Raw genomic sequence first — 22,619 nt, 5'->3', positions numbered from 1 at the left:
GGATCATTGTGCACACCTTCCCCGTTACGGAACTTCTGTTGCTGACTGTACCTTCAAAACAAGTGAACACAAATATTTTTGTTTATTTCCAGAACTAGAACTCGGCACACAATGCGTGGTGGACATGGAACAACAGCAGACGGTGCTGCAGTACCCACAGGCTCACGACAAAGACAGGTAAGTTCCGAACTTTGACACAAAGCCCGAGGGCCACGCCTTCGGCGGAGTCCCGAGTAAAACCTCAGGTTACCGTCAAATGCCCCAACTTTGCCTAACATTGGCTCTAAAAACATTGATTCTTTACGGAATAGCCGTTAGTAAAAACCATTTATGATGGCCACTAGGCATTATCATATCCCTATAAATAATGGTAGGATAAAGTTGAAGCCTTTAAAGCTCCGCCACACATGCGCGTTTTGATAGCGTAGGCGGAGTGGTAGGCGGAGCGTTAGCGGAGCGCAACGATAGCGGTGCGCCGGACGAACGCTGCGGCGTTGCGCCCAGCGGACGCCGGCGGGAACTAACGAGCGCGGATTGCGAGCGGAATGCCGCTATCATTGCTCTCCGCTGATGCTACTCTATCAAAATGTGTGGCGGAGGCTTTACGGTATCTAGCCATCGTTATTCGTTTCAACCGCTTACGCATCGTAAGCGTTTCTAGTTCTAACAATTAGGTATCGCTTCGGGTAGGCCGGCAGTTTAGCCAATATTTGGTATAAATTGGAGGACTTCAGAAAATGGGGACTAGCATAGCCATTGTATATTTAGATTCCTTTCTCCAGGTCAAAAATAACTTTGCTTAGCTCAATTTGCTTTCAGAACCTATTTCACTTTGGCAACTGTCAGGGTGTGTTCTGGTAGCCCACAAAATTACAATGACAATATCAGCCTGCCTGTTATTTGCCACTTTGTACCTTTAACTGATATGCCAATACTATCCGGCGAACTGGTAATCTGTAGTGTAGGCCCGTTATACTCTTGTAAACGCCTAGTTTTCAAGAAAGCTGTATTTTTCAACAACGGCCAACGCTTCAAACTATTATTTTCAAAGTTACACCGACTATGTTGCAAAATGCACGGTTTACTCGGATACTAGGGCACAATCCGTCCGGACTTCCGGATTTCCGGAGCTCCGGACAGACTTGGCCTTTTAGTTTTCCGACTCCGCGCTCGATGTATTTGTGCTCTTCATGTCACAAAACGGGACTGGGAAAAACAAGTTTTTCATTTCCGATGTTTTGTATTATAAAACAACGTTGAACTAAAATATTTGCAGTAACAGGTAGTTTGAACAAATCGAACTAGCATTTTCACACCAGGCCCCTATTTCTCCATCGTGACAATCCGACATATGTCAAGAAAAATTGACATTGACATATTGTTTTGGTTTCACCAAAATCTACAATTGTCACACGATAAATTAACCCGTAGACAGAAAAAACCGGTCAACTAAGTAGGACCGCAATGTACCTGCGTCGCGTCGTTCTAATTATACGCGCAAATTATTATTATTATCTCAGTATTTATTTTCATTCTCTAGGCTACTAGGTTTTTTACAATATGTATATAAAAATAAAATATAAAAACATTTACAAAACAATATAAAAACATATAAACATATTATAAAAAACCTAACCTAGGGTGCCGCCAGCAGCGGGGCAGGGCCCAAGCTGCCGGTGGTTAGGGCTGCAGAGAGAGGAACCGTCGGACTATCCGCGCCGTGTCCAAGATCACCGCCTTCTGCATCTGGCCCTTGATCCAGCCACCAAGCGAGAGTCTCTTAAGATGTTGGTCGAGACTCTTCGCTATGAGACCGTTCGCTGAAACGACTATCGGAACAATGATCGTTGAATCAACATCCCACATGGCGGTTATCTCGTGAGCCAAGTCTAGGTACTTACTGGACTTGTCCTTCTCGGCTTTCACGAGATTCTCATCATGGGGGATGGTGATGTCAACGAGCACGGCCCGGCGTTGCGGTCGATCTATTATCACAATGTCAGGCTTATTGGCTACAATAGTCCTGTCAGTGATAATAGATCGATCCCAATAGAGCGTGGCACGACCATTTTCAAGAACTGGCGCAGGCAAGTACTTGTAGTACGGTACTTCGCGGTCCACAAGGCCGTATTGAAGAGCAAGTTGCTGGTGAATAATCCTGGCTACGAGATTATGTCTGTGCAAGTACTCGCCGTTAGCAAGATGAGAACAACCGGAAATGATATGCCTGAGTGACTCTCCGGGACGGCGGCATGCCCGACAAATGTCGACCGTACCGTCCTTCAGGATATATTTCCGGTAGTTGTTCGTCATCATAACTTCGTCCGCAATTGCACAGGCAAAACCCTCGGTTTCTCCGAAGAGGTCCCCGAATCGTAACCAGTTCACCGATGCGAGCAGGTCTACATCGGGTCCCGTGAGGGCCTTGTAGAACCGCCCGTGTAGCTGCTTGCTCTCCCATACCGCCTTGCGGTCCGCAGTACTTAGTACCACAGGTTTGCGCCAGTTCTCTTTCGCCAAGGAGAGCGGCGTGAGGTTTCCGTCAACTGCCACCACATCACGATGCATCCCACACTCGTTGTTAAGGAAGTAATTCCTGAGATTGTACACCTCACGGTTGTGGAGATCTTTGGCGTTTAGGAAGCCTCGACCTCCGCACTTCCGTGGGATGTACAATCTCATAACAGACGAGCGCGGGTGTAACATACGATGTGTGGTAAGCAGTGAACGGACCCTCCGATCCAGGGCGTCCAGCTCAGTCTGGGTCCACCGTAGTATGCCAAAGGAGTATGTGAGTAGAGGCATTACCCAGGCGTTAAAGGCGCGCACTTTGTTGCCTCCTGACAAAAGACTGTTAAGGACTTTTGTGAGCCGACTGAAAAAGCGCTCCTTCACCGACCGTCTAATGCCAACATCCTCAATACCCAACGACTGTGACATACCAAGGTACTTATAGGTTTCTGATTCAGAGATAGATCTGAACGACATCGTCTCAGAAAGTTGTAAATTTTCTGAATTTACAACCTCCCCCGCTGTACATGCATGACCGCACACTTATCGACACCAAACTCCATTCTGATGGCGGTACTGAAAACTTCTGTGGTTTTCAATAGCACCATCAGGTCTTGGGTGTTCGGTGCAAATAGTTTGAGATCGTCCATGTACAGAAGGTGAGAGATGACTTCACCCTCTCTCCGAAGCCGGCAACCTAGCCCAGAATCCTTCAGCAGCGTGCTGAGGGGATTCAGAGCTAGGCAGAACCATAATGGACTCAAACTGTCACCCTGGAATATTCCTCGCTCAATCCTTATGAAGTCCTGCGGGCCAGGGGGCCATCCCTGCCTCCTGGTTGACGAAGGACTGTGATCCACTGCCTCATACATGCAGCCAGGAAGGATATTAAAGCTGCATCAAGTTTATACAGCTCCAATACCCTTCTCAGCCATGAATGAGGCACCGAATCATAGGCCTTCTTATAGTCAATCCAAGCGGCCGAGATGGCTCCCTTGTTCCGCCGAACTTGTTGGCAGATGGTCATGTCTATGAGGAGGAGCTCTTTAGTACCACGGGAGGAGGAGCTCTTTATTATTATTATTATTATTTTTTTTTTATTTAGAAACAAACAGTCACTTATATAATACATTAGCACAGTTGAATAATTACATTACAGACTTACAGTTTCCTCAATTAGAATATCAAACCAACAAATTTTAACAAAATACAAAAGTCGAAAACTATTTTCTAACCTTACAAAAATAAAAAAAAAACTACTTTTATTTTCATTACACATAAACAAATATTCTTAAATATTCTAACAAATTTTAGTTAAGTTTTATAAATTTTAACTCTCTGAATGAAGTTCATTAATACACTAAATTAAAAAAAAAAAATTAAAAAAAAAAAAATAATAAATTTAATTAATTAAATTATTAATGCGAGACAAATATAGTAATCGCGCTCTTCTTGCTGCTATAGTACAGTCAAGTGCAAAAATAGGTATCGAAATAATCGTCTCATAAACTACGCTCTTATCACACCGGACTGAGATGCTATGGGACATATTTTTGGGTAAGATGTGTACAGTCGAGTTTATTAATAATAATATGTGTACATTTCTTCACCTTAACTCGTTGCAATAAGGTGAAAAATGTGCACATATTTATAAACTCGACTGTATACCCATATTTTTTTTTTACGCTTGACGTTACGTGTACAGTACCGGGTTGTATCAAATTTATGACCGGTAGGTATATAATATAATAAATATAATGTTATTTATCACATTTTTTGATTTTTTTGTATGAACGTGTAACGCCACTTTTATCGTCACTCGTTTTTAGAATTTCTTATTAATCGCACTTGTATCGAAATGTACTATTTCAACACACTTGCTCATAACAATGATATTATTGAACCGTTTTTAGGCTCATAAGAAATTACACTGTGTGGCTTTTTATTACACTACCGCACTTGTGTTACGGGTATTGTATGATAACCCGATAGACTTGATATTGAAACTAGCCGCTAACAACATGGATACGGCTCCATTTAAAATTGGTCACACTCACATTATATCCGTGGAGCAAGCGCCGGGTGGGGCGGACAACGTGTCACATTTTGGACTTTTACTAACTGTTTTAGCCAATAAAATCTAATTAATATGTAAATTTTGTTTGTTTTTTCATAAAACGTATGAAACACATGTGCATTGGTCATTTACTTAGATAGGATTTGTTGATCTACGAACCACATAAGTATTCATAATTAATATGTTTTAAACACAGGTTTTAAATAAATAAAAATTACACACATTGGCTCTCTTATGCGCACTCGCTTCGCTTGCACGCACAATATCACTTCATGTGTATTGACATTGACCAAACTAGCACATTTGTGTCATACTTAATGTACTATCATTGCCCGGTACTTTATACCTATACTAGCTTTTACCCGCGGCGAGCGAATCGCGTTAGAAAGAGACAAAAAGTAGCCTATGTCACTCTCCATCCCTTCAACTATCTCCACGTGAAAATGGCCCCATGCTCAACCGATGGCAAATGTTGCACGCTGTCGCTATGTAGGTTTTAAGTTTGAATTGTTTTAGTTTTTAGGGTTCCTTAGTCAACTAGGAACCCTTATAGTTTCGCCATGTCTGTCTGTCCGCCCGTCCGCCCGTCCGTCCGTCCGTCCGTCCGCGGATAATCTCAGTGACCGTTAGCTTAGCACTAGAAAGCTGAAATTTGGTACCAATATGTATATCAATCACGCCGACAAAGTGCAAAAATAAAAGGTGAAAAAAAATGTTTTATTAGGGTACCCCCCCCTACACGTAAAGTGGGGAGTACCTTTTTTTTTCATTGCAATCCTAACGTGTGATATATTGTTGGATAGGTATTTAAAAATGAATAAAGGTTTACTAAAATCGTTTTTTGATAATATTCATATTTTCGGAAATAATCGCTCCTAAAGGAAAAAAAAGTGTGTCCCCGGGCCCTCTAACTTTTGAACCATATGACTGTTTAAAAAAATATGAAAAAACACAAAAGTAGAACTTTATAAAGACTTTCTAGGAAAATTGTTTTGAACTTGATAGGTTCAGTAGTTTTTGAGAAAAATACGGAAAACTACGGAACCCTACACCGAGCGTGGCCCGACACGCTCTTGGCCGGTTTTTTAAGTCTTCATTAGGAAATGTCTTACTAACACTAATATTAGTTCTTTAGAGTTTTAATGTTCTACTAACCGTTTATGGACCTTGAGTCTGAAATAAATGTTTTTTTTTTAATCAAGACAATTTGTCGCTCCGTTTTGCTGTGAAGGACGGACAGACAAACATACACACACACTTTCCCATTTATAATATTAGTATGGATTCGCTATAGGTAACATTCGGCATCATGAAAATCCATTTCAAATTCGTCGTGTTATGTCTGCGGCGAGCGGTTATCTTAGCTATTTTTTTCTTGCCATCAAAAATAATAAATCATCCATACCGGCCATATATAAAAGCAAATGTGTCGCTACCGAAGTGCCAAAATAGTAAATATCTATTAGCTAACGGGTACTCGTCGGGTAGTCTCATGGAACTTTTAATAAAAAAATATTTTTACTTTCTTAAACGTAGACGCGTAATGTTTTATAGGTATAATTATAAATAAACTATCTTTTCTTTTTTAAATAGTCATATTTTTGTAACGTGAACGTGTTTAATTTATAACATTAGGTAATTTAATCACGGACGTTTTATATGTTATCAAATAACCAAAGAGTACGCTAAGCATAAAATAAATAATACTTTAAACCCCACCAAAATATATATCTTTAAACTTAGGGATATAAACTCAAAAACGACTAAACACATTTTCTTATGGTTTTCATCTATCACAAAAGTATTTGAATGAGGAAGGTTTAGGTACTAATATAATTTGTTAATTTTTGTGTGAATTGGTTGAAAACGATATTGTAAGCAAGAAAAAACCTAAGCTGACTGGAATATTTTATCGAAAATACTACCCAATCCATTTGAACTATAACCACAAAGTATAATATATAGTATATAATATTTATACCTAGATATTTTTCTGGCACGAACGTCGTTGTTAGTATTCGACAAAACAAAAACATCGACAATCCGTTTATCGACAAATAGCCTTACATAACATAAGGTTATTAACTACCCCCAATGATAATATCTATACATAAAATCTTGAATAATCATGTAAGAAATTATGTAAACTATTAAAATGTGGTTCTTTTTATTATTATTGTCAATTTATTTACAAACATTTGAAATTTGTTTTTAACCTTTTATGTTATATACACATAAATTCAAGTCCATATTCCCTAAACGGGGTAGGCAGAGCACATAAAACTACTCAAGAGTCCTGACTCTTGCCCTGGCAATAATTAACGACATAATTCTAATAATTAATGACATATTATAATGTAAGTTATCTATGGACTAAATATCGGAAGGAAGCAAATTTATACTAAAAGCAAGCAAGCTTATACTAAAAGTCACTAGTGTCACTTCGTTCGTGCCAGAAAAATATCTAGGTATAATTATATAACGCCATTTTGCAACTATCCCTAAAACTCGACAATTGTCAAGAAATTCTCGAAACATTTGTCGGGGACAACTTTTTTTCTAAACTTGTTTTCGGATTGACACTTCGCCGATTAAATGGAGTAATAAAACTGTGTAATAGTCTCCAACTGCCTTCAAGCTTGACTTATCTGACATATTACGTACCTACGTCCTAAGAAAATCTACAGATGCAGTGCGAAAAGCTTTTCCTTCGTATTTTTACGGAAACGATCGTATTTCTCATGCTATTTCAGACAGTGTCAGTAAATACGTCTTGTACTGAGACTGGCTGCTGAAATAGCATAACACTTTCGTACGTTTCTGTAAAAATACGAAGGAAATTCTTTTAGCACTACATCTGTACGCTGGTTTTTCGTGGAAAACGTTTTGAAAGTGATTAAGTACATTTAGTGTGTCTTTAACTTTAAGTCACATTCTGCCCCTTAAATCATCACTAGCACATTACAAACAGTTTTGCAACGCAACGCACGTAACATAATGCATTTTTGTGCGCCTTCTAACAAAAGTGGCCTTGCAGAATCCTTGCCCTAGTAAAAGCGTGCAACGGCGGAAGACCGCGCGAAGGCTATATGCTATTTTCCTCGACTGGAATTTGATTAATACATGTTTTATTAATTAGGGTAATTATAATTACCAAGGAAATGTAGGTTTTTTATCAACTATTTCTAATTGTTATTAATATAATTAAGTCCCGTCAGATAGGCAAAAACAACACGTTATTAATAGAAAAACTGATACTAGGCATAGCACTAATACACAAATACCCACATACCTGTTGTCTAAGTTTTAAATTCTTAAAGCACGGTTTCTCAAAGTGTAGTCACTAGTCACCTATCCATTAGGTGGAGATACTGTTGCATGTTTCTTGGGAGTCCGCTGTAACTTGATGAGATTGAGACCTAAAAAGTAATTCCTTCCCTAGAATATTTGACAGGGTTACGTGGAAATCTTTAAATTGTAAAAGGGTCCGCGACTACAAAAAAGGTCATGAAACCCTGGTAGACCCCAGAGACAGTAACCATGGTAAAGAGTAACAAGAGAATGTCGCTCGAATCTAAAGCAGAGCCCAACTGGGGAAGTACCTCCGCCTTATAGAAGACCGCAGCCAAATAGCACTAGACCCTACTCATAGTGTTGTGTTCCTGCCGGTGATAAGGCTGCCAGAGCTCAACGAGGGTGCGGTGTGCTGACGACGGCAAAACTTACGGAACTAATTTGTTCCGTCTATTGTCCTTTGAGTCGTCGGCAACCCGAACCCTCCTTGGAACTTGTACACTCCTTTTTGCTGTGTACTTATACTTAACACGCGCATGTGACACTCTTTGCGTTGCTGGCGTCCAAAGGTTACGGTGACCTCATTCCATCAGGCGGACCGTATGCTTGTTTGCCACCGACGTAATATATTTAAAAAAAATGTTGATTCACCCATATCAGTATAAGCAGTGTCTATTGAAACATATCTGTGGCACTGACTTACTTACACATGAGTCACGTCTCTATAATTAGTAACACCAGTAGGCCTAGCACATGATGGCCGCGGGAGTATGTCGCCGCGAGATAGATGACACGTCTTTGTCTAATTGTATTAATGACATAAGGACAGGTAGTCTATCTCGCGGCGACATACTCCCGCGGCCATCATGTGCTAGGCCTACAGCTGGTCTGATTCGGTTACATAATTTAGTGGTTGTATCTATGCCGCCATTAAGGGCCTATTGTACAAAACTGTATAAGGTTCGTTAAGGTTTGATTGTGTGGAAAATTGTCATAACGGAGTTAACTTTTGGTTCGTGAATTAAATCCGTAAGATTTCTATGAAAATACATATAAAGTTGGTTAGTCCCTTTCCGATGTATTGGCGTGATAGAAAAGGACAAACACACTTTACCGGCTTGATAACTTTAGTGTACGTTTATGAATAAGGGGGTTAATATATTTTTCCCCTCACTAGCTCGGAAACACGTTTTTGTCCTTTAATACCAGTGAGTAAAAACGCATTTTATCCACTAGTGAGTAAAGTAATTTGACCTTTAATAAAGTCAAATTAACTGCTTTAAAATTGATAAAAGTAGTTGAATCTAGTAATAAAGATGATTTACCACCTGTGAAACTACTGGAAGCAGTGATAAACGCAGTTTTTGCGTTGTAGTTTCCTCGCTATAGTGAGGGGAAAAGTTTTGTGTTACACTCGGGTGCAAATGTATTTTACTTCTCGTGTGTTAAAAAACTCGCAAGTTCAGGATTCTATTCTCGAACCACTCGCTTCGCTCGTGGTTCAACTATAGAATCCTTTCACTTGCTCGTTTTTCAATTCCTCACTCGGCGTTAAAATACAACTTTGCCCCCTTGTATAACAAATAACTATTAACGACTTAAATATTTCAAAAGAAATATAATTTACCTATTCTCAATTCGGTTGTATATTTTGTTCTTTTATATGCTTGTCCCCTCAGACCTCCATCAAAGTATGTTCTCCCCATTACACTGTAATTTGAGTCTAGTGGGGATCTATGAGGAATCACGAAAACTCCTCAAAAGTATACATAAAGCCAGCATTTGCATTCATCTTTGTACTCCTTAAATCATACACAATACGTCGCGAATATGTTGTGACCTACTTCGCAGCTCGCTTTGAACTTTCTCAGTCAGTGTCACTGTCATATTTTATATAACAGTAAAGTAAGTACACAAACGTGTAGTCGTTTCGCTCTTTTAACCACAAAAGATTTTTATCTAGACGTAAGTCAATGTACTTCACATCCTTTCTTAGACTGGACATTTTTAGTGTTCATAACCTGGTCTATTTAACAACTTTTTAGGGTTTCGTAGTCAACTAGGAACCCTTATAGTTTCGCCATGTCTGTCTGTCCGTCCGTCCGTCCGCGGATAATCTCAGTAACCGTTAGCACTAGAAAGCTGAAATTTGGTACCAACATGTATATCAATCACGCCAACAAAGTGCAAAAATAAAAAATGGAAAAAATGTTTTATTAGGGTACTCATCCTACATGTAAAGTGGGGGCTGTTTTTTTTTCATTCCAACCCCAACGTGTGATATATTGTTGGATAGGTATTTAAAAATGAATAAGGGTTTATTAAGATCGTTTTTTGATAATATTAATATTTTCGGAAATAATTGCTCCTAAAGGAAAAAAAAGTGCGCCCCCCCCCTCTAACTTTTGAACCATATGTTTAAAAAATATGAAAAAAATCACGAAAGTAGAACTTTATAAAAACTTTCTAGGAAAATTGTTTAGAACCTGATAGGTTCAGTAGTTTTTGAGAAAAACAAAAGTGAAGGCGTCCATAGGTTACGGTGACCGCTTTACATCAGGCGGACCGTATACTTGTTTGCCACCGACGTTGTATAAAAAAAAAATACGGAAAACTACGGAACCCTACACTGAGCGTGGCCCGACAGGCTCTTGACCGGTTTTTTTTATGATGCCAAATGTCAACTGGCTACTTTCTTCGTTGAGCGGCTTTCAGACATTTGCGACAGTTGTGTACTTTGTCTATGCTCTTTTAACTGTTTTTCCTGGCAGTATGTTAAATAAAATATTCCATGTTAGATAATAATCACTTAAGCCTCCGCCACACATAAAGCGTTTTGATAGAGTAGCGTTAGCGGAGCGTCAGCGGAGCGCAATGATAGCGGTGCGCCGGCGGAACGCCAGCGTTCCGCTCGCAATCCGCGCGCATTCCGCTCGCAATCCGCGCTCGTTAGTTCCCGCCGGCGTCCGCTGGGCGCAACGCCAGCGTTCGTCCGGCGCACCGCTATCGTTGCGCTCCGCTAACGTTCCGCTACCGCTCCGCCTACGCTATCAAAACGCGCATGTGTGGCCGAGCTTCTAATCAGATTGACCACTCAAACTTTTTGAAAAACGTGGTTGAATTGCATAATTGTTATTCTATCTTTCTTTCAAGTAGGTGTAGTTATCATAACATAACGCTTATAACAAAAACATCAAGCATTACGCATCGTCTGTTTGCAATAGCAACTGGCCATACTTATATCATAATAATAAATTACAGTTTTCTCTCAAAACCGCCTCGTTTTATAAACGGCGATCGACTCCGTTGCCAAATAAACGGCTCAGAAAACGTCGGCCATTTGCGACGCTCTGATTGGTGCGTTACCTCGGTCGTTGCGCAAGCGCATAGACTGTTACCGTATTTTATGAAAACAATGTCGATAATTTTTCAAAACATATATTTTTATTTTTTAGCGTATGTTTTTAAATGTTATTTTGTGTTCAATCGTTCAAGTTCTAACGCGATACTGCATTGCTATTATCACCTTTCCGCTTCGTTACTCGTACCCTGAATTGGGCCGGTTGCACCGAACCGTCTGTTACCGTTAAAGCGTTCGTTAAATTTGTTTGTATGGGAAGTTCCATAGACCTCTGCTGCGTGACGATGATGTGTCTGTCAAATGTGGTTGATGCAGTTGCCCTTAGTCGGGTATAATTATTAAAATAAGCAATACCTACTCTTTAAGAGAATATATTGCATCCAAAATCAAATTAGGCGTTTCTATAAATTAGATAAACAAATATACGCAAAAGTAATTTTATATTACACATTGGTTTCGCAACGAGTCTACAAAACAATTTCTTATGATTTTTGCATGATTGGTCGACTGATTTTAAGTAAGTGAAACGTTTTTAAAATATCTCACTCGTAGATTTACAAGAATAAGTAATCTTAGAAATCATTTCAGTATTCCCTAAACGTAGCTATTTATCATCCATTAAAAAAATCAGCCCCAACAAAACGGCGAAATTCGTCCATTTGCTGAAAATTAAGAAATACGGTGAAAAGCCAAGGCTGTTTATCACAGGGCGGCCTTAATTGCTCGCTCGGGTTCGCAAAGGAAATGACACAGCGGGAAAGGCCTGGACGGTTTACTATTAGATTTTAAACCCGTTTAAAGGACTGTGTTCGGATTCTTTGAAATATAATCTCGATGTAATAAAAAAACGTAGCCGGGGTTTGTCACCCGTCTCACCTTTAGGATCTTTTAGACGGCGATTTTAGTTACATTGTTGAGCTACCACAATCAAATACCACAATGTAACAAAACTCGCATGCGAGTTTATATACTAGAGTTTCTATATACGATATACCCATTGATATAGACCTAGGTTTTTGTGATCTGTTTTGTATGGACTTCTACAGATACTGCAGAATTTTAGGGAACCCGTTAGGAATCTAGTTGTATTGACGCTACGCCACTGCTAAGTAAAATCCTGAACTCCCCATCGGCTCACAACCCCCCTCAAGGTTTTGGCAACGATGGGTCTCGTGTAAAAATATTAAATTTTTACTTTTATTATTCAATAAATTAAAAAAAGTTCTCGTACTGTAAATGTAAATGATCACTTAGGGTTGAGAGAAGATTTATTTATTTATTATTTATTTAATCTTTATTGCACGAAAGAAAAATCTTGCAGTACAAAAAGACGGACTTAATGCTTTACAGCATTCTCAACCAGTCGACATCAAGATTATTTGTGACGCTGTCCACTTACGTCGAGTTTTCAAGTAGAGACATTTTTAATTTTGGTAACATTTTACTTATCATACAGATCTATACATAACTATCTAAAAAAAAGATATTTCAAACTATCCAGAACACACCATTTAAGAGTAGAGGCATGACAGATATTGCAGTCTGACCAAATACGGCCTTAGGCATTTTATAACGAGCCCTTATCGAATGTCGATCGAGCTAGCACTGTAAGACATGTGGTTCCCGCTGAGAACACATGTTGGTTGTTTGCTCGCTGTGCTGTTCAGCGCACATTACATCAGTATAAACAAATTGTATTATGCAGAACTCACACTACACATCAAAAACTTAATGGCAGCGGAAGTGGACCGATATTTTTCAGCCCAATCGAACATAGGTACATATTTTTCGACTTATTGTAGGTAATCTATCAGCCTTGAAGTTTTAAATGGTGTCCATGTTTTTCACAGTATATATTAATTTAATGGTCTTCATCAGCAGTTTAATTTAAAAAATCTATTTAAGAAAATTACTAGAGGAAGTTGCTAAGGTAACTTAAAAAACACACGGCCTAAGTGTCACGTTCGTAATACCAATAGTGCCATATACTGTAGTTTTTGGAAACGTATAAATACTGTGAATATCTACGATGTTAGATGTATCACTAACATGTTTATTGTCAGTGTAAGATCACCTATTCGCGTAATCTGAGATCGCAGTGCAAATGATGTCACATGACGATAACTTGCTAATAAGGTAGTAATATATTACACCAAAGGAAAAATCATTAGCTACACGAAATGATTCGTTTGATAAAGGCTCCAAACGTCTGTTTGAATAATACGTACCTACTTTCGACAGCTTGTCAAGGTACTCAGGCTAGATTGAATTTCAGTTGAAATGGAACCCTTTCTCGGGGAGTAAGAATTTAATTTACACTTACGATGTTACAACACTTTCAAAACATTCACCAAAACAAAAAATATTTGACGTTCAAAAACGTTGTTACACGTGTTGATTGCACAAAACCAAGTTAATTGTAAAGCTATATACAAAACGCGAAAACGTAACTCAATTCCCACCTCACTATCGATTTGTGAGCCTGGCCGAACGTCGATATCGAAATTTCGTTACTTCCTTCTATCTCACTATTTGCGATCGAATGGGACGCGATATCGAAATGATTTTCGACGTATTCGCTTTGCCCTCAACCTGTCTAGCCGAAATGACAATCTTTGACGCTGATCGAAACGCAGTCAGGTGGCTAGCCGAATGGCACAATCGCTCACGAAACGCTCACGAAACGAAGCGCTAGTAGATATCTATCTCTATCGCGCTTGCGTATTGGCGCGACAGAGCCAGCGGCGTATCGCTTTCGTTTGGCGTCGGAGAAATGCCATTCGGCTACGGGGCCTGGGTGTCATACTTTCTAGCGGTGACATGGTATCGTATGGAATCTAAAGTTACATCAAAAAAATGTACGAAAATTGTACTAAATTGTACGCTAATTAAAAAAAAATGTTCTACACGCATTTCCAAGAAAACAATGATCAATATGTCACCGCTAGAGAGCATACTTTCTGGCGGGCGCTATCTATTTCACTATGTAACAGTCCAGTTTTCAGCTTTTTTATGAATCAGAAAAAATGTACGAGAATTGTACTAAACTATACGGTACTTAAAAAAATAATAATTACACTTATTTACAAGAAAACAATGATTTATATGTCACCGCTAGAAAGTATACTTTCTGGCGGGTGCTACCTATTTCACTATGTAACAGTCCAGTTTTCAGCTTTTTTGTGAATCAGAAAAAATGTACGAGAATTGTACTAAACTGTCCGATACTTAAAAAAAAAATAACTACACGTATTTACAAGAAATTTCACCACGCCAACTGGTACGGTCAGCTACATAAGGTAAATATATTTAACTGTATTCAATTTGGTAGCGCTGGCGAGTCTTGACAATGGCAAATGTTTACCAGTGTATCCGGCTGTTTATGAAGATGATTATAATGATCGAGTTTAAAGTGCATATAAACATGCTTATTTAGGCGAACAATTAGCCGATAGGAATTTGGCCCCCTTTTTAACAGGTATGTTTTTGGTGGGTAGCACGCCGCCCTTACACCTATGAGTTTTACCGCTTACGTAAGCGACTTATGTAAAACTTTCATATATTAATGGTTTTTGTAAGCAGCTTACGGTACGAGTAAGTTTTAACTACTTTCGTGAGCTGAAAACTTTCAAGTGTATACGAGTTTGCTTACAGAAGCGACTCACAGCTTATCGAAATAAACTGATAAGTTTTGGCCTTACGAACTAGGACGGTCGTTTTTTCTTTTCATTTCAACTTTGCTTGCTTGGGACAATGTAGACTTTCAGTAAGTTGAAAACCACAAAACTTCCGTAAGCAAAACTTACGATTAGTTTTTCATAAGTGTAAATGGAACCATCAGTCGCTTACTAAAGATTTACGTAAGACGGCCTAAATGAAATCCATCATTCAGATCCAAAATCATCATTTATACACAGGTAAATTCTATCAGCCAGCAGACATCAAGTTAAAATTTGTATGAAATTACTTTGCACACTTGTGGATAAAACGCAATTTTGCTACTTGTTTTCGAAGAATCAAATGAGCCTTTACAGTCTCGTCTATAAATATCATATCGAAACTTATTACTTGGGAAGAAAGCAGGTCAAAATTGAATACAGGTAAATATATTTACCTTATGTAGCTGACCGTACCAGTTGGCGTGGTGAAATATCTTGTAAATACGTGAAGTACACTTTTTAATATTGTCGCGTAAGTTAGAACAATTCTCGTACATATTTTCCGATTTACAAGAAAGTTGAAAACTGGACTGCTACATAGTGAAATAGATAGCACCCGCCAGAAAGTATGCTTCCTAGCGGTGACATATAAATCATTGTTTTCTTGTAAATACGTGTAGTTATTCTTATTTTAAGTATCGGACAGTTTAGTACAATTCCCGTACATTTTTTCTGATTAATAAAAAAGCTAAAAACTGGACTGCTACACAGTGAAATATATAGCGCCCGCCAGAAAGTATGCTTCCTAGCGGTGACATATAAATCGTTGTTTTCTTGTAAATGCGTGTAGAACAATTTTTTTTAATTAGCGTACAATTTAGTACAATTTTCGTACATTTTTTTGATGTAACTTTGGATTCCATACGATACCATGTCACCGCTAGAAAGTATGACACGGGCCTGGTCTGCGTGCGTAGTCGAATGGCATTTCTCCGACGCCAAACGAAAACGAAACGCCGCGCCAGTTAGCACGAGCGATAGAGATAGTTATCTACTAGCGTTTCCTTTCGTGAGCGTGTCGTGAGCGTTTGTGCCATTCGGCTACGCATCACCCTGGCTTTGTTGCGGCGCTACTACGGAAGAGCGATAGAGATAGGTATAGCTACGATAACGATGTTACCGTAAGCATTTGTGCATTTGGCTACGTACCCAGGTAGTGACGTAGTAGGTATTCGTGTATCTATAAATTAGCACTCGACCGATATAGCTTTTGCGATGACGATTCGCCGGTGATTCACTTAGCTGAGCGTAATTCAATAGAGACGAGTCAATTAGTGAAACATTCATTTTGTGTATTTACTTAGGACTGCAAATTGTATTTTGTGTAGTCGCAGAGTTAGTTGAGCTGCGTAGAAACTTGTTTGTAGGGGGGCTACTTATACTCTACTGCACTGTACTCTTGCCTACGCTGTTAATTTTTGTTACCTTTATGTAATTTGAAAGTGTTGTTAGTACAGACATATACCTCATCAGAAGTTGATAAATAATCGAAAATGTACCGTATGATATGATATAAAATGGTATAAATGTAAATGTTAATTCACGATACGATCTAGTAGTGTACTTAGGGTTGCAAAAAACGGTTTTTTTTCTGGCTTAAAAAAAAACAGTTTTTTTTCTGGAGTATGTTTTTTTTCTAAAGTACGAAATCTCAAAATTTGCAAAGTAGTTAATACTTTTATACGGTTTTTTAGACTTAATGTTAACTATTAAACGAATTTAATCAAATAACTTTAATTTCTGGTCTTATAAAAGTAACATTTACGAAATCTGTAGTTGGTAGTTATCACTATTTACTGTTGGCAACACCACCGCCTCTCCACGCTACACGCAGCATCGGGGATTCCCCAATAAACGTTTGTATACCGAAATTACTGAATGTTAATTGAATTAAAATGTACTTTATTGTTATTGAAACACGTTACTACTCACGAAAAACCGTTATTGTCGTATTATTTGTTCATCTGAAAAAAAAGCATATTTAGAAAAAAAACCGTGGTGCTCGGTTTTTTTCATGTTTTTTTTTATCATTCTGAAAAAAAAAACATTTGGTTTTTGGTATGGTAAAAAAAACATTTGGTTTTTTTTTTCTATTTACAACCCTAAGTGTACTGTGTAATATAGTTTGCCAGTGTGAAAAGTCGATTTAGCCGTAATGTTGTGTTGTGTGATAACTGTTTATCATGTAGATGTCCATTAAAATAAAATTTTCTCATTTCAGATTCCCTGCTTCCTGGTTCCTAACCCATGAAGAATCCTTTCCTCTTTGAAGAATCCTCCCCTCCTTACCTATAAGTTTAATGTTGTAATTAAAGCATCCCTTACTCTTATTTAGTGTCCATTTATTTACATTATGTTGACCTTATATATTAGTATTACTAGGTATGGGTAGATTGAAAAAGGCTGTGTTCGAATTTTGTTAGTACGCTGCATTGTCAATAATACTTTCGTGAATCTACCTCAATACGTTTTGCTGCTAATGTTTAGATTTTGTGTAATGCGACCGTTCTCGTAATTTAGCAATTTAATTTAATTTAATTTTATTTATTTATTCAATTCAGACATCAAATGGTCCAAGAAATGTGTTAGTTAAGTCGCTTATTATCTATGTTAGTAACAAAATTAAACAAGTAATATTTAATAATTAATAATTAAAAGTGACTTCGTCCTCTGACTCATTGCCCATAACAGCGGACAATCTAGCTTATTTGCTATCATGTTTAGAATGCTGTTGCTACTGCCGCGCACTCTGTCAAGCAGTGAGGCAGTTTTCTTGCGCCACACAGCATCGAAGCCATCTGTGCGCGCCTCTGCAAACATGGTCGACGCGCTGCAGAAACGCGGCAGTCTCAACAACATCCTAAACGCATTATTGTATTGGATGCGCAGGGCATTGTAAGCCCGCTGAGTATATCTAACCCACAGACTTGACGTGTACAGTGATGTACAGTAAGCCTTGAAGAGAGTAATTTTGACCTCATCTGTACACCGAGCGAATAATAATAATACTCATGTAAAATAAACATGTAGTTATGGTATTATCACCTTAAATATTGCCGGTTATAAAAATTACAGCCTGAATACAATTCAACTTGGTGAGTCCTTAGTTGTATTGACCTCACGCTCTTCATACGATTCAATAATGCTTATGTTTAGTTTGAATGTTGTGAAACTAATCTAAAGTTAGATCTTTACATAACACAAACTCAGTGAATAAACTCCCAAACTGTGTAATAATAGAGGTTGCGGGCTGAAAGCTGCATTAATGTATTTAAACAGCACTATCGCAGCGACTGAAAGGTGGGATTTGCATTTCATTAGCCTGCCGTACGGAATTACTTACCTACTGGCTTTAACCTTACACAGATCAACTTAGCCCCAAACTAAGTAAAGCTTGTAGTATTCTGGGTGCTAAGCGACGATATACATACTTAAATAGATAAATACATACTTATATACATAGAAAACATCCATGACTCAGGAACAAATATCTGTGCTCATCACACAAATATATGCCCTTACCGGGATTCGAACCCAGGACCGCGGCTTAGCAGGCAGGGTCACTACCGACTGAGCCAGACCGGTCGTCACAGCAATACTGATAGAAGATGCAGCGGGGGACTGATTTAAAATATGTATCAAATATTCGGCATGGACGCAAAAATATAAGCCTTTTTCTAGGTTCAATACTAGGGTCCCCAGGTTCGTATCCATATATCCACCGTGTTTTTATTGTTTTCCGTTAAATTCGACATGTCGTTAGGTTCGTTATCAGGGACCACCCTGTATATCACTTTTAGTTAAATTCGCAAAAAACTTTTTTTCATCGTTTTCATACATAATAAATGAATTAATTAATAGTGTGAGAGCCCCTTTAGAATAATATTCAAGTTAGTGTCAAGTGATTGACGGCACATGTCAGCACAAATAACATCGGGAAGTGGTAAATGCTGTCAAACACGTGTTCAGTAATTATTTTTATTTTTTTAATAACTCGATAACCGTAAGAGATAAGACGTTTCTTAGAGAAATAATTTGTATTTGATCTAAAGAACCATCCCTTAAAGTTAACGGAATTCAATAAAAATGTATATGCTCTACCAGGCTCAGGTACGAAAAGTGGTGTTCTAGAAAATCGTCTAGAATTCTAGAAGATTCTTTTATTTTTGAACTGAACAAATGAAAGAAACAGGACACCGATTATTTTAGAACTGGTCAGTTTTTTTTGGTGTAATCAAAAACAATAAAAACAGTACACTTTTAATTAAAAACCAAAACAAAGAGACCAGTGGTTACTGCTCTTTGGAGTAGCGATCGATTCCACGTGATCCTTTCACCTTTGACCTTTCCGCTGCAGGATTAATCATTCGTATAGCCTGACTGTATGCTAATGAAAAACACAACTTGACTGCACACTTCAACTGCACTGCGCCTTGCTGTTTCAGGCGAGGTTCGTAAATGAAAGTGGATTTATAGTTTTCACCATATGTACCCTATTGTTTATTTAAAACGCTGTGTAAACTAGGCTAGGAAACTATCAGTGGCCTATTTCACAACAGTGATAACCTAACCACAAAATTAAAATTTTGAAAAAAACCCCGACCGCGACATAGTGGACCGATTTTCATGAAACATGGCTAAGAACACTCCCGACTAACTCAGCTTTCAAACAAAAAAACGAAATCGAAATCGGTTCATCCGTTCGGCAGCTACGATGCCACAGACAGACACACACAGACAGACAGACAAACAGACAGACAGACAGACACGTCAAACTTATAACACCCCTTCGTTTTTGCGTCGGGGGTTAAAAATGAAAATTGTCGCCCGACAGTGACACTTCGCCATTCATTGCCTGTTCAACAAGGGAATATTGATGCTGAGTAACAAATGTTACTTAGGGCCACTTGCACCAACGAAAACGGAGGGTTAATCCGAGGGTTAACCCATCATCTTATATGGAATTTGACAGATTACAACCCACTAACCGTAAGTTAAGTGGTTGGTACAACAAGTGGGACTTAACAGCCCAGAAATAGGCAGAAAATTGTCAGTGCCAATGTTACTGTGGTGAAATAACCCATTGGTATCCACTATTCTGAGTCCATTGCTAGAAACGGACCCCTACTGTACATTAAAATTGTTATATTTCGTTATTTAATTCTGTTTCCAAAACGTTTCGCAAATTTGAGGGTTACCAAAACGTTTAGAAATAGGCATCTACTGGTTTAGAAGGTAACTACTAAATAGTATAAAATTCTAAAGTGAGATAAATCTGTCCACTCACAAAACCTTGTTGTATACTTTTCGGCTAGTCAACAAAGCTTAGCGCTTAGAGCTTATTTATTATGTAAATATAACCTTCTAACAATCTGCATTATGTTAATCATTGCGGCAAAACTTTTCAACATTCATTATCTGGTGAAGTTTCATTTGAATGTCTTGTATTCAATTACGTTCAACATGTTTTCTTCTCGTTATACAGTTTCGTATCAGTTAACACTACTTTCATTTTGTATAAATCAAGTGGTGATAAAAAAGGAAAAACTACGTCACGTCACGACACTATGTTTTTAATAATACCATCTGCCGTATAGTTCATAAGTAATGTTTTGGACTTCCGGTTCGAGCGCCATCATAGCGGTCTCGTGTCTTGAATAATTTCTTTTTCTTTTGCTCATTAATGTCTTATTATGCAGTAAACTAATCTTGTAGTGAGAAGCTGATGAAGAATTAATCTCGTAACGCGTTTAGCCTCTTTTTTGTCGTCAACGGCCGGTAGTCCACGTGCTCTTGTAGAATCTAGCTATCAATTTACAAGTGCCAACTCACCGTACACTGTCGTAGGTACTTACCGTACCAATATCACTAATTAATATTAGCTCATATCACCTTGAAACTGGCGAAATAGTCCCAATAATGGACTGTAGCCATTTAATTTAAAAAAAGTAATGTTTTGTCGGTACCAAAATTAAGCTAGAAATAGAAACAATGGAGCACCGACGAATCAGGGAACAAGAAAATTTTCAAGTTTCACAATTTGCCTAGGAATTTTAAACAATCTTACATAGGTCATGAATAAGTATTATATTAGCATAGTATAATAAAGAGTACTATCGTACAGTATGGCCACTCCCGCTCCCCACTGAAAGTGCCGCCCACCCCCTCTCGGTTACCTCATAGTTACTGCCTGTACTAAACGCGAACAGTCGACCTGTCATATTACACTTATAGAAGCATAGTATGCGTTCACCTACATGAGCTTAGACTGTGTGCTGGGAACGCGCCTCTTTCATATCTTTGATTGTCAGTGTCCGAGGTCTCCTTTTCGGAACGGAAGTCAGGATTACGTCACCCAAGGAATAAAAACGAATCGATTGACATATCATTCATCAAATCTGCTCAGTCAGTTCTTGACACTTGACGCTGCATTGGAACACACGATATTTCATATTTCAAGTTGGAATTTAATATCGGCGAACGTATGGTTCATATTAAACTTACACGTCAATGCACAATAGTAGAAAAAGTTATACTTTTTCAGTACTGCTGGTGCTTTTTGCCCGCACTAGTGCGAAAAGTGGTTCATTATACGCCAGGTCGAAACTTCGGAGGCTCATCTGTACTGAAAAACGTCGTACGATACACGTGCGAAAAGGAAATTCGTAACTCGTGTCGATTTAAAACACTCCCTTCGGTCGTGTTTTAATTTATCGCCACTCGTTTCGAACTTCCTTTTTTTCGCACTTGTATCGTAATGTACTATTTCAGTACTGCTGGTGCTTTTTGCCCGCACTAGTGCGTAAAGTGGTTTATTTCTTGCCAGGTCGAGGCTTCAGAGGGCCTTCTGTACTGAAAAACGTACGATACGCGTGCGAAAAGAAAATTCGTAACTCGTGTCAATTTTCTCGCTTCGGACGTGTTTTAATTTAACGCCACTCGTTTCAAATTTCCTCTTTTCTGCACTTACGAGTATTATGTACTATTACTTCTCTAATTGTATAATCGAGGTACATTACAATTCAATTTCAATTCATTTATTTCAAGGACCAACTGAGATCATTGTTGTTAGTACGCAATTACATAATAATTAAATATATTACAAGATCATCAGCCTTCGCAAATGGATCATGGCATCTAAGATGCGCGCGAGTTCGTCGACCTAAACAGGAACCTTGCGTCGTCATAACAGTTTTTTGCTTACTTGCGACAGTCGTGAATTAGCTATGCCTTTTAACTAGTTCCTATAGTCGTGTTACCGGTTTTGTTTTGGTATTGCTAGTCTTTTATGTGATTGTGTAGTAAATTAGTACAATCATCTAGTAATAATGTAGATTAGTGTCCTTCACACTTAACAACGGTACATTTTGTATTTTCTATAACATTGCGTAGGTCCGTACAAAAACGAAAAGAAAAAGGTATTCTCATTGGTTATTCCCATTTATTATTTAGGTATAGGTTGGCGTTTTATATCAACGTTTGTCATCTTGTCCAGGCCACAGAGACGACTTGTCTTGTCTGGTAAGTAAAAGAATAATAGACAGTAACGAAATCACACCGACCATCGATTTCTGTGATTAGCCCGGAGTTACAAAACTTTAAGTAGCTTACGGACGTCAGACCGTTTAAAACCATCCGTTGTCACATAACATAGCAC

General features: G+C 38.4%; 1 protein-coding gene across 1 annotated transcript in view; it reads left to right on the top strand.

Moving 5' to 3' along the window:
* The window catches only part of LOC125225463 (kinesin-like protein KIF13B), a 329,624-nt gene that overhangs the window by 12,827 nt on the left and 294,178 nt on the right, over nt 1-22,619 (top strand). The window contains 1 exon segment of the mRNA XM_048129202.1: nt 93-177. Coding sequence (XP_047985159.1) covers nt 93-177 — 85 coding nt within the window.

Source organism: Leguminivora glycinivorella, chromosome 4 (genome assembly GCF_023078275.1).
Source record: "Leguminivora glycinivorella isolate SPB_JAAS2020 chromosome 4, LegGlyc_1.1, whole genome shotgun sequence".
NCBI lineage: Eukaryota > Metazoa > Arthropoda > Insecta > Lepidoptera > Tortricidae > Leguminivora > Leguminivora glycinivorella.
The sequence above is the reverse complement of the archived record's forward strand: the minus strand, read 5'-3'. Positions and strand labels throughout refer to the sequence as shown.